The 14569-nt window shown below is 32.1% G+C and overlaps 1 protein-coding gene across 1 annotated transcript in view; it reads right to left on the bottom strand.

Annotated features, from left to right (window-relative positions):
• LOC143255498 (carbonic anhydrase-related protein 10-like) overlaps positions 1-14569 on the bottom strand; it is a 106241-nt gene that overhangs the window by 47596 nt on the left and 44076 nt on the right. The window contains exons 3-4 of the mRNA XM_076511250.1: positions 11471-11607; positions 8999-9193 (exon numbers count right to left, since the gene is read on the bottom strand). Of these exons, the coding sequence (XP_076367365.1) occupies positions 8999-9193; positions 11471-11607 (332 nt within the window). The remainder of the gene's footprint in view (positions 1-8998; positions 9194-11470; positions 11608-14569) is intronic.

The following is a 14569-nucleotide window of genomic DNA, read 5'->3' as shown; positions in this document are numbered from 1 at the left end:
TGGGGGCGTTATAATGTGACGGTCAATCCCACTATTCGTTGGTAAAAGAGTAGCCCAAGAGTTGGCGGTGGGTGGTGATGACTAGCTGCCTTCCCTCTAGTCTTACACTGCTAAATTAGGGACGGCTAGCACAGAAAGCCCTCGTGTAGCTTTGCACGATATTCAAAACAAACCAAGTTATCATTGAAGTAGTTTAATGATCAGAATCAATGGAACAAAGTGATAGTATTATCGTTTAACTGTAAGTAACAATGGCGTGCGTATAAAATATCCATGTATGCTAGAAAAAAAGGATTTAATGGTAAGGAGTTGTGCTTTAAAACAAAAGTTTCATCCGAGTTGAAGTTAAAATTCAAGATCAGCCCTCATGCAAATGGACTTTATGCCTAAGGCTTTTTTACTTAGGATCTTTCCTTTTTTCTCCAATGTTTGATGTTAATAGTATTTGATGTTTGTACTAAAGCTATCATAAAAGGTAGATCACACTCAGTAGATTGGTTTTGTGTATATTAATTAGGTATTCAACTTTTGTATTAGTGTAACACAATAAATGATGCTTGTTCGTTTGAATTGACGTTGTAGTTTATACATTGTTATGCCTTAAGTCGAACCACATTGAATTATAATAGTATAACAATCATACATCTTATTTTCTTAAACAACCATGAGCGTCTTAAGTTTGTTGAGAAACGAAATACATCAGATGTTTAGAAATGAGCAGTTTTAATGTTTACTTAAAATCTCGTTAGCTAAGAACCCTGCGTAAAATATGAAAATGATGAACGAAAGAAAAGTTTTGAGAAAAATATGTTTAAAATGTTAATGTTTCTGAATCAATACATGTTCGTATGGGATGGATGTCTATAGCCTGTTTACGTATAACTCCAAATAATTACTACTAACCCTTGTAAGTGTAGTAGCATATATTTAGCTGAGTAATTGTACCAATAAGCTCTTTAAATTCAAACGCTCTCGCTACCATTTATTTAATTATAATTACTGGTTTATGTATTAGATTGTCAAAAAAGAAAATGACTGAATTCTTAGGTTGACATTTAGAATTTGAATAGAGTAACTTATCCAATGTTTGTCGCTTACAAGGTATCTTAGTTGTTTCAACTCTATTCAAAGTAAGTTTCACAACCCCCAAGACAGCTCGTACAAGAAGGACTTGTCTGATTTTCCTCCAGAACTTCAAAACTTGGATGAAAAGCTACCGAAACTACATGGAACATCAACCAGGCATTCGGCCATAGATCTGTTATTGAACGTACAGTTCAGCATTAGTTCCAAAGATTTCGACGTGGAGATGAAAGTCTTGGAGACCATAAAGGTCGTGGAAGAAAGCCATCCTTAAATGGCATGTTGAGAAAGACCCTCCCATAAAAGTACGCGAGCTTGTAAAATAGCTAAGCACAACCAAATCATGCATTACCAATCACCTGAGTACGATTGGAAATACGAAAAAGTTGGATAAGTGGATTCCGCGTGAGCTGACTAGATCAATATTGGCGTCATGATACCTCTTAGGGGTAACTCTCCAAAAATTGAAAGACTTGAGAATCGAGGTTCTGCCTTATTCATCTTATTCCCCAGACCTTTACCCCTACAGGTTTATTTTTTAAGCACTTTGACAACTTTTTGAATAATAAACGCTTTCAAAACCAGGAAGCTACAGAAGAAGCTTTCAGGTAGTTCATACACCATAGAAACTGATTTCTACACCAGGAGCATAAACAGCATCATTATATATTGGGAAAAGATGTTGAAGCAAACTCTGCTTACTTTGATTAAAGCATATTTTACAACACTGGTTCATACTTTTCCAAACTTCGCAGTTCAAAACGACACTTATTTCTGGAGAACCTAATATATGAAACTTCAAGTTTTCCTTTTTTATTAATACACTCAGCTTTTATTGTACGTTTAAAACTCATATTTCATCCATCACTAAAGCAAATTTAATAATTTCTTTTCAACAATGTATAGCGTACATATTAAGTTTGAGTCTTTTAATTTAGCATTATTTTCAGCTATGACAAACGCCAATTGAACACGAGCTAAATTATCATGTCGGAGAACTCTGTTATTCAGATACAGTTGTCCTTATCTTACTGTTCAGAGGGAGGGTAAGCAGACAGTAGCACTTGCCGTCACGATGGTTTTGTCTGGCTCTCGGAATCGAGTAAAAAGAATTTTCTGTAACTTCAATAACGCGTCCGAATATTCAGCGGAATACGCTAAGACGCTAATCATTAAGCCACGTCCATTTCATGCTCAGTTTTCTCTGAACTTATATACAAATATAAAGCTGTATTCCTTCCTTGTAACTAAGGTGTGCTCGATTTTAAATGTTCTTAAGAAAAAATATTGACACTAAAATTAATTTTCAGACATAAAAATGGAACTATTTTCTAGAAAAAACATTTTCTCTCTGTAATGTAATATTAAAACATTCTCTTCAGCGAGAATAAGTGTTGATTGACTTAGTTAAGTTTATGTTTAGTATAAATAGATATTAAAATGCATTATGAATTATATATATAAAAACAACTTCGTGGCATATTATGTGCCAATATGGATACTTCCGTTGTGATTTACTTAAATAGAAGTTACTGAATTTATATGCATAATTAAAAATGCTGTGGAACTTCATGACCAAATTCAAAATGTAAAGGAAAGATTGATAATTTAACCATATTTTCCAGTAGTATCTAAAACAAGTGATCAAGAAGTAGGAAAACTATTCTAGTAACTGCTACAAGTTAAAGTAAAGACACAATAGCTATATATTTCGTAGAGACGGAGATGATCTGCTAATTTGCGTGACGGGCTGCATGCATAACGGACGGTCCAAATCTAAACATGATCAGCATTTTCAGCTGCAAGGGCATTGGAAAAGAAACAATCAATTCTTTCATATACACGCACTAGGTCCTTATGGAGGTGGGTGCTGCTGGATGACAGCTCTTTTATTGCTTAGTAAAGTTTTGGACATCTTCAATCTAAGAGATTTGCTTAAGATGCCGTTGAGGTTAAGTATTAAAGATTTCTGCTCCATTCACTTTTAACTATCTAGTTTCGTTTTTATTCATTAGTGATAGTAATTGGTTCATACTGAGAATAAGGATCAGTTTAATTACCTATTATGTGTTGTTAACGATGACATTTACACTTTTAATGCAATGAGGAACCAAATCAAAATGCATTCTGCATTTTTACGCATTTTAAAATGAGATTTATTGATTCACTATCCGACATTTGGAATGCTGTTTTCAAAATATTCTTTCAGCCAAATATCTCTGTATAAAATACATTGGGTAGTTGTTACAAGGGTGTAGTTCAACGAGGGACTTCACTGTCATGTTGATTGATCTTTTAGTTGTCTCGAAAACTTGGAACCTCAGAAACATCGTTATAATATTCAGTGAATAACGAATAACGCTAGAAGAAAACTTGCATAAAACGCGACTGCACCAAATGGTGTTAGTCAAATTGGGATCAATAGTGATGCCTTACCTCTTGTCTTACACTACTAAATTAGGGACAGCAAGTGCAGATAGCCCTCATGTAGCTTTGCTCGAAATTTAACAAAGCCAACAAACAATTCAATGTCTTCATTGAACTTGCTATAAATTAGCAATTTAAGCTTGTACATTTTCCACAATCAGCAAGTTTTAATTGAGGTAGTACCTAAAGCTGATACATTTTATTAGTAAACAATTATTATACGATTACTAATGAAACGTATTTTTTTTTTAGAAAAATTACTAAACTTTTGGACGTCTAAAATGTGTTCATTAGGTATTAAAATCGTTTAAGTGAATGGCGAACTACGTTACATACATTAGTTTATTTGGATTCGTCTTTTTTTCCAAAACATTAAAAGAAATAGCTCACAAATGTAAAACTAAGGTATTGAGAACATTAGGTCATTTTAAATTATTTTCTATACATTATATTATTTTAAATCAATAATCTGTAAGAAATATTATCCTTCACTAAATATGGGTTCAGCAAAAATTTGAAGTAAAAATAAAAAGTCTATATGAGATTGGGCCACTTGAGTCCGGTAATTTATGAGAAGACGTAAGAAAGCCAAACTTTAGCCATTTTTTAACAAAAGTTAAGTTATTGCCTAGAGAGCTTTTATTCATATTTATTGCAATGAAAAAAATTTCACTGGAAATATTCCTATATCTGGTGCTAGAGAATTTTTAAAGACCATCTTACGGATCCGTTTTGGACTTTAGTTTGGGAACAACTGTTTTACAGTAACTGAACAAACAAGGAAGCTTATTTTCACTACGAAATAGGAAATGAAAACTTTAATATTTTAAAAAGTTCAGTTGCAGATAATGTATCCAGCAAATTATCGTCAGAAGATGACCCTAAAGGAAATCCAAATGAGAACGATATAAAACTGAATAGTTCATAAAATGTGAGGCATATTTTTTCTATAAACAAATGTTAAGAATTGGTGACGTTGGGGAGCAAAGATGATTAAAAGCTATGCTAAGGTATATTATTTAGTGTCGAGCAGAAATTAAACAATGGGAAAACTGTTAAAAAGCCTAACCTCACTGAGAAGAAAAATTAAACCACGTTGAATCAGAAAGATAAGAAACATGCGGCTTATTTAGCCAGGTACTTACTGTTTTTGTTCTTAATTACTGTAATAAAAAATATTAATATTTTTCCGAATCTCTTTTTTTAGGTGTTTAATTAATTTCAAATTATTTTGAAAACAAGTTATATTTGATTAATTTTCTTGATGTTGCGCAATTAAATGCCATGTTCAATACTAGGCTTCATTTAAGTTTGTTTGCCATGTTGCTATGATGTCGAAAAGCAAATAGCGGTATTCATCTTCACTTGTGCAAGATTTTCTTACTTACACCGGTAACTTTGCGTAAATGATATGCCTACTAATGATAAATAATAAAATAACGTATTATAAACTAATAACCAAATAACTAAGTTGCTGTCTACCGGTTACTTCCTTGTGACGGTGGTTAGAAATTAGAGATGACGCCAGAGATCTGGACTATACACTGATAATTGTGTTGCGATAGGGCTCCGTAATTGGGCGAAAGAAAGCTTGTGCTTTGAACGGTGCTAAAAACACATCTAACGTGTAACAACAACATCACTTAAGATTCAGTAAGATTATTTTTAATGGCCGTTTGATCGTTTCACCTATATAAATCCATATAGAGTCAATAATATTCATAGCAATACTTTGTACAAGCTGCGAGTTTTCCACGAGAGTCTTTTAAAATGGCATCATTTCACTACATTTTCTTTTGATTGGAATCAATCTCTTGCTGAAAGATAGATCACTTTGCCCAATAAGCCTTGCTACTGAGAGAATGACATGATGGATAAGAATCCGATTGTATGGGTAAGCAGTTAGAGTTTCACAAGTTTTGTGCAAATGTCCAATATTATCGATCTAAATTTGACAGTTATTTTGATTTAAGTCGTTTCAAACTTCAGGAGTGTTTAAAAACAGTTGTTCTTCAGCTCCCTAAGTGAAATTAAGATTATAATTCCATTGAAAAGTCAGTGATATTAAAGGGCTTCGTGGCTGGTATGATGCATATCAATTAGCTACTCAACATTTTACGTTTAATTATTTTGAAACTTATGTTTATGAATTAATTAAATGATATGCATTCAAAATTTATATTGACCCCCGAGCCTGCTTCTTCATAGACATAAGGATTGTCTGTTATACTGTTCTTCTCTGTCATCGAACAAACTATTCAATGAGGATAATCTTTAGCAAAGAAAGTTTGAAATTCTACACGTTTACCATGTGATATTTATATCAAGAAGAAATGAGTGCATCATTTCTCTACTGGTGGAAATAGTATGAATATATATTATATTCGTATGGGTATTGTCCGATTGGTTGGATAACATTCAACTCATTGCACATTTTAGTCAGTTCATGTTTTATTGAATGGAGGGGAATAAATCCCATATATTTGCTTTTAGAACCTATGTTATTCAGTTTCCATGATTATTACCAAGACAGTGCTGTTTTTGTTTTAAGATTATACATATATACACATTTTATGTTCGTTTCTAGTTGTTTGTTATTAAGTACAGACAAACATTGAGCTATCTGTACCGTGCCAATCACGAGTATCAAAACTCCCCCTTTTTTAAAGTGAGCCCTCAGTCTTACTACCTAGAGGTCTACAATCGTTACAGTAGGGCTCGTTCTAAACAGAAAATTGTCTTTGAATTATTATATTTATTTGTAGGGAACCAATGCAAGATGCATGTTCGCGTAATAAAAAAAGCAGTATATGGAACACCCTTGTTCTTTAGATCTATTTCATAGAAGATATTTTTTTTAAAATATGCTAGTTTTGCTTTTCTTGAAAACTAGAGACTTTTCTCTCTCAAACTTTTCGTTTGGCAGAACTATACATCTACGATATTCCAAGTAGATATATTAAATCTGCGATTTTATAATAAGTATTGAGAAACTAACTTTTGATATCACATTTTCCGTGGAAGAGATTTAAAATACAGTATGAAAGCAATTCTTTTTTGTTAACCTGCAGATCACCTAAGAAGGTCGAAACGTTGTTCTGTACTTTATTCTAATTAAAAGGGTTAATACCCATACCAGCCGTCTTGAGAATACATTTTTTATTTCAAGTGGGTTTATCATCATCACGCATGAGATAACTTATAATTCACTGTGAATTAGTGTTAAATTAATATTGAATAACTATTGCAGTGGTGCCTAAATGTTATGTGCTCAAGGTGTTCGAAGAAGAATAAAATCCAATGCCATTTTTATAACCGAATAATGGAAAAAAGTAAACATCTTAGACTTTATTTCCAATTTCTACATGATAAAACAAGTTACAAATGCGATTTTCTTGTACAAAAACAAGTGTGTAATGTCTTTTTAAGAAAAAAGAAATGTGAGAACGACCATGCTTTAAAAACACATATATACTCTAATATACGTTGCAAGACAAGGTAAAATGCAAGTGCGGCTGCGTTGTACAGCTTAAATGCATAGTCCACTCAAAAATTACTCATCTTTCTGGAGAAGATGGACTCCAGATGTCTCACAATATTAAAAGAGTACAGGATATCCGTAGAAAACAGCAATAAAACATGATAGTGAAATATGTGGCAACATCTTAATTTGTGAACACAGTTGTTTGTGACGTTCACTTAATGAAAACAACAGAAGGACGCAAAGCTAATATTTAACAGCACTGGAACAATAAGTCTTGAAATTCAGTCTTTTCGATTATTAAGAAAAAATAACGTAGAAAAAACAAATTTATTACAAATAAATGCATTTTAGCTGCGGCAGGCATAGATGAAGACTGTTAGGAAACATCTTTTTGGGTATATTTTGCTGATATAAATCTTTCAATCTTAGCTGAAGAAAAATTGCTCATAACATGTTTTTCCTGTTGACTTATATTTAAAAAAAAACAATGTTCGACTAATAGAAAAATACAAACTATTGAAAGAGATTTTGTAAAATAAAACGACATGACTGAAAACTCCTAGAATTTAACATTGCAATGTCACCTTTGTAACATAGCTGGAGTATTATGTTTTATTAATCCTAATGGGAAACTTCAACATATACAGTAAAGCAAAGCTGAATTCAAAAGTATTTAGTGATAGAAGATACATTATATGGCTAAATCTTAGAGAAAGAACAAATGCATCAGAATAAAGTATTAAGCCACACATTTAAGTGCTCAATGTAATTTCTACCAAACAGCGACAATGAGCCCACATCTACGACTTCTGCACATTTTGTTTGTTTAAACACGGTCTTGCAAGTTTGTTTTCTTATAGCAAAGCCACATGTGGCTATCTTTCGAGTCCACCAAGGGGAATCGAACCCGTGATTTTACCTTTATAAATCCGTAGACTTACAGCTGTACTAGCGGGGGACTACGGTCTTTTAAGCCGATGTTCGTCTGTAGTGAAGAGTGTGTGGAATATTTGTGAAATATCTGGTTTACATTGACATTACCATTTCTTTAGAAGTTGTTACAGTGTAAATTTCGGATTTAAGCAGCAATCATAAAATTAAGTACGAATAATAGCCTAAACGTAGGTTTGGGTTGTTTGAAATCAAACAAAGCTACAAAATGAGCTATCTGTGCTCTGCTCACCACGAGTATCGAAACCCAAATTTTAGGGACGCGAGTCCGCAAACATATCGTTGTGGTACTAGAAGACTAAAAAATTAGGAATTCGATCCCAGATGAGCTGATGTTTTCAACTACGTTCCATACATTAGAGCACTTTTCTGTTAGGTGCAAGGTAACACTGGTTAAAGCTGAGAGAATCTGAGAAAGTGGTCAGCCATTGATCAGTCTCCAAAAAATCAGAGAATTACAGTAATCTAAATCGTTAGAAAATTAGTAGCGTGAACAGGCGAAAAGGTATAGCGACCCCCTTTCTAAGCTCAGCCAGTATGATGGCTAGTTTAATCGTTGGTTGGATTTTAACTGGTAAATGGGATATCTATAACGCAGCTATTACCACAGATAATATCTGTTACGACTGGAATTTAAAATGAATTTTGCTAAAAACCTCTTAATTCTTATTATACATGTTCCTAATTTCTAACTTCCATAACAGAAGCAAAGGAAAAAGATGCAAAATGAAATGGCTTAAAAACTGCCCCAAGAAAATTAATGCAATTAGGTGATCTTCTATTTAGAAAAGCAGCTTACTATTTTTAATAGTAATGAGTAAATTACAAAGATACCATACATGTAAAAGAGAAACAGATAGTCAAGATAATTTCAGATGTACTATAAAATTTTCATCCCTTTATCTGGTTGAAAACTCCCTATCTTACAGCTGAAACAAAATTGGGCAGAGTCATAAACGCTGCGTCTGAATTTTGTATTTTCTGCATGCACATTCGGATTATTATATCCTGAAGTATTGTACTATTTATCTCTAAAGAATATTTAGTACTTACTTCAGCTGGAAAAGCATATCCACCAATGGAGTGTTCTGAACCTCTGCTGTCCACCCTTCCATAATGAATGTGAATCTCGTGGAAACGGTATTTATAAGACAGAGGACCACCTGTAATGTTTATTTTGGTCACAGATGGGACTGTGTCAGCCTTGAAAATGATGCTGTGTCCAGTATTTTTTATCGTACCACTAACCTGAATAAATAAATAGATGTAATAATAGTATCAGAAAAAAAGTAGCAATGTGCGTATGTTTCTAAATGCTATTTAGATTTTCCATGAGAATTTCTGGCTATAATTCAACAAAGTGGAGTTTATTTTAGAGTTCTTCTTTGTATTAGAATAATTTTTTCTAGATTTGTACATTACGAATGGTAAAGACTAAAAATCCTATAAGACAGCACATATAACGTGTATAACGAAACTGAATTGTTTATTTATATTTTTATATGATATTTCTTCTAGGATTAAAACTAATTATTTTGCAAATGTACACATTAATTTATAAGTTTTTATTTTATCTCCTTGCATTTTCGTAAAGTAATTTGCTTTAAGTAAATAAACTACCTTTTGATTTTTTTTACTAAATTAGAGTTGTATTGTTTTATCGTCTTCATAACGTTATTTTTATTTCAAAGCAACATTTAGTTCATAATGCGTTTAAAAAAATTAATACAAAACCAAAAGTGCACCTGTAGTCACCTTCGCAGTTGTTAATATAACGTAATGATTAACGCAGGCATGAATTACGATATTCTTTAGGAAGTAAGCGTATTTAGTTTACTGCTTTAAATACTTCATGTAAAATATTTTACATACGCCCACAAACTTCTCTAAAATTAAATAAGCTATCTTTTGGCGTTAACAAGTTGGATGCATTTGTCAAATCCCTGTCAAAATTCATACAGACACTTTGGATTAGCCTAAATGTAACAAAATATCTTACTGTGTACACACGTATACGTTTAACATTTGCATGATGTTTTAACTAATTAGTATATACTCGTTAACATGATGGCGAGAAAATAAATCTACATGAACAAGTTAAAAAACAAAACGTAAAACATTCTCAACCTGTTTCATTGCACCAAATTTAAAGAATTCTGCGATATACCAACTTAAATAGTATTAAACCATGTTTAATAGCTCAATTACTGACTAATGTTAATTTCGATCTAGTTAGAAATATACATAGGAAAACCCTATAATAGTCCTTAGTCAGGTATATATTTGCAATACTTATAACAATAAGAAGGGCAAACAGTAAAACGAATTTAAACATTGTATAAAAAGTAGAAGATATAAGTTTAGATGCTTTGTTCATCTTTAAGTTCCCAAACCAAACACAAGAAAATAGATTTTTTGTCATGTTTGCAAGTAATTTCGTATTGAATTCTGCCACTCTTTTATGTCTTCGTTCAAACCGTAACGATATACATAAAAGTAAAACATAATCTGAGTATAATTTAATCATATATTTTAGAATGCTTTTTGTTAGAAGTTAAGCTATGGTTGCCTATATATCAAAACTGCAAGTACGTAAAGCTGCCTTCTTAATTTCTCCAAAATATATTAATTTAGGTTCAGCTGTCTTGTTAATAAGATACGACTAAAATGTTAAATCTTCAAGTCCTAATTTGCAGAGTCTGTTTAGTGCGAAGCCTAAAATCGGGAGATTATTTGACATAAGAAACTGATTTCTTGGATTAAAATAAAGAAAAACAATGAAGCGTATGCAAGCAAATGTCCTTCCTCATAACGCGTATCAGGGATCATATTAATACATAAGTTATTTATTACAATTACTTTAAGGCGTAGCTTTCTAAATTAATCTTAAGTTCCAGCTTTCTTTTTAAAATAAGCATAAAAGTATCGTTATACATATATATTTAGGAGAAGAGAGAGGAATATGACTGTATTAAAATGTGTAATAAACAAACTAAGATATCAATTCTTATCACTAGTGTTGTTCAACGAAATATTTGTGCAAACTGTATAATGTTTCTCTTATTTTATATAACATAACTAAGCACGTATTTTAAGCGTGCCAGCTCATAGTTACACAATGCAATATCAACTGTAAGGACACCCATTAAGTAAACTACTTAGGCAATTTACAGAAATAACCCCGTGCTAGTTGTTCTCTTAACAACAATAATGTTTATTAACTGAACTAAACCATAAGTCGTGCATGATTTAGATTTTACATCGTTATTTATATAATGTTTTTCTAAACATCCTTGTTACCAGATAAAATGGTTTTGTTAATAGATTTAGCCCAATTTTATTTAAGCCTGACTAAAATATCTAAATGCTAAACTGTTACAGAGAGAAAATTAGTATTTGTTGCTCTCAAAGTATTTTGATTATTAAAATTACAGAATAACCAAGTGTCAATCTGTTCTCATCTCAATTTTCCAAACTTCAAAATGTTTTAACAAAACTATTCAACTTCCACGAACACGCCCTTACTCTGCATTTGTCCACCTGGAGTAGGCGTAGATATGGATCAAAGAGCAAAGCCACAGGATCAATATCAATAGGAGACTGACGGCGACCTTTGTTACACAGACTCCACTCTGGATTCAATAAACCCCAAAAGTTAGGCCCTGAAAAATAGAAACCATAAATATATCAACCCAACATTCTTTTCGTCAGATTCTTAGGGAATGTGATGCCAAACGCTACAAAAAGGGAATTCATCCAACTCCTGGAAAAGGTTTCGTAAATACGACTCAGTTTAAGGTTTTATGTCCATTCTGTCTAAAAAAATTATCTAAATATGAGAAATATTGATTTACATCTTCTAAATAACAGTTTAGTTGTCATGAAAGATTCATCACTAAAATATTTTATCATGAATGTAGGTGAAAAGTTTTCATCTGCACGTAGCAAGTAGAGAATCTTTAAAAAGTTGCCAAAGGGTTATTTTGATTACAGGACACTTGATATATTTATTTACATTACAACCAGAGCATTTAGATGTGAGAAAATAATGTCAGTGATTCATTATTTGAAACTACAGTTACAGCTTTTTTACAACAGGCAAGCTCCAATTCTGATAATTACAACCTTTCAACTACTATCAATCGTCTTTTTTTTTCTGACGCTTGTTTTGTTTTTGGATATCGCGCAAAGCTACTCGAGGGCTATTTGCGGTATCCGTCCCTAATTTAGCAGTGTAAGATTAGACCATCAACTCTTGGGCTACTCTTTTACCAACGAATAGTGGGATTGACCATCAAATTATAACGCCCCCACGGCTGAAAAGGTGAGCGGTGAGCATATTTGGTGCGACTGGGACGCGAACCCCCGACCCTGAGATTACGAGTCGCATGCCTTAACCCACCTGACCATGCCGGCCGCTCTTCTGATCCCATTCTTACTTAATGAGGACTGGACACTACTGATCGAAATGTTATAATTATTATGATAAAAACTTCCCTACTGTAAAAGTTGATGTTATTATATTTTAAATTAATTATTTATTCAATAGGTTTCTCACTAAACATTATATTCATGGTTTACCTGAATTCACTGGATGAAAAATATAAAATTATTAATCACTTCTTTCTTTCGAATTGCTTACATCAGACAGAAAGGCCACTTCCCTGTGAATTAGAAAGCTTTTCCGAACAACACATCTCGTAAAACTTTCATTAAGCCGAAAATAAATATTATAGTTATAGTTTTTAAAGTTTAATATGTTTATTTGCTTGTTGTTAAGATCAAACCTTCTAACCCCTAGACTTACCGTTGAGCCATAGGGGGTTTTATGTTAAAGGTGGTTATCATAGGATGTTGGAGTTAGAATGTAAAATGTCTACTTTCAAAAACAAAGCTACATCATACCGAAAATCGGTGTAGTTCTAGAAAAATATGGTGTTTCGGCTAAAAAATTAAAAAAAAATTACCTGAAAAGAGATCTTCATAAGCAAAAGTGGAAACATAAATTTTAAATCAAACAACATAAGAAACAATAATTTCTGTGTAGTATTCTTTCTACTTTTCCTTTGAATACATAACAATAAAATAATATACATATTTTCATTTAATCTATTAATATTTCATAAAATCACAAAATAAGTGCTAGGACTCTTACAACGTCTTTAAAAAAGTGTCTGGGCCTCCATAGACTCGCCTTAATTCGTAATATTTAAACTTAATTTTCGATTAAATTATTGTAGAGGTGTATCTTGATTCTAAAAACGAAACTTTGGATGTTTTAAACACTTTGCAGAATTATACAGATAGTAAAATATATTATTTCAAAAAATATAAAATTTCATTCGTTTTCAACAAAAGTATGAGCATCACTTCTTGTTCCAGTGCAAATTATTAATCATTAAAGAATACTACTCTTTTGCAAACAATGATTTGTATTGTTTTGTTTGAGAACCAAGTTATTTTGCTTCAGATAAGGTTACAACTAAATACAATACATAATAGAGAAAAATATACATATAACAATTTTACATATGACACAGAACAAAATACAAACAAAATTTACAACATTGCGTATACTTTACAATAACTTGCATCCTGTGCTAAGTAGAAGCAAAGGTGGAGGTACCAAAAATAATAGGGTGAAATGGAAATTGCATTCCAAATAGTAAAATAAATAAAACTGAAGAAGTGTGCTCTTTCAATGTATATCAAGCCTCAAACTGCTCAGTGACAATCAAACACAGTCTGCACGAAAACAGAAAAGAGAAAGATTATAATCAATATACAAAATCCCACAGAATTCTAATTGGAAATCCAATAAAAATTAATACTATATATCTACCTTCGGTATTAACAATCTATACAGACGTTGATGGAACCTTGATTTCTGAAAGGTACAAGCAATTTCTTATCTATCAAGTCATTCCATCACAAATAAGACCTGTTCAGTAAGAATTCATCTTCAAACGTATAGATTATCCCAAACATACAGCAAAAGTGGTGAAACGATTCTTCTAAGAAAAAGAAGCTAATAATACACTCACAACTGTAGCTTAATTATTACAAGCTATTGATATTAAAATTTTTCGGGCTGTAAAGTCTTAAAGTAAAAACTGAAAATTTCAACATAAAACCAAGTAACTTCTCTGGATCACGGCAAGTAAAAAAGGATATTTGGGACAATATTGATACAATTGTATTGCAGTATGAAAACAGTGTATAATGCTTTGTGTAAAGCATAGGACTTCATAAGCTACATTAGAACATAATACAATTTATTCACATATTTTGTTTTTTCTAATGGCACCCTGGGGACTTGTTGTACCATTAATCACTTTGCAATCAAATTGTTGTTTGTGAATCCTTCCTTATGCTTGTATCGCTTTTGTATTTCCATAGTTATTTATATTACTGTATATCAAAATATAATATTTAATGTAATTTGCAACAAGGGCAATCATGTGGTTAAATTAGGATGGAACTTTACAACTCCATATACACTACTCTTTAAAAGCAGAGTTTCATATCAAGTAAAGTATCCACTCTATAATCAGTGTTAGTAGAAAAGCAATTTAGGACCTAAACTCTACTATAGTGTAAACAGATCGCTTAATACGTATCTAG

Source organism: Tachypleus tridentatus, chromosome 1 (assembly GCF_004210375.1).
Source record: "Tachypleus tridentatus isolate NWPU-2018 chromosome 1, ASM421037v1, whole genome shotgun sequence".
NCBI lineage: Eukaryota > Metazoa > Arthropoda > Merostomata > Xiphosura > Limulidae > Tachypleus > Tachypleus tridentatus.
Note: the sequence above shows the minus strand (reverse complement) of the source record. Positions and strands in the feature narration are given on the sequence as shown.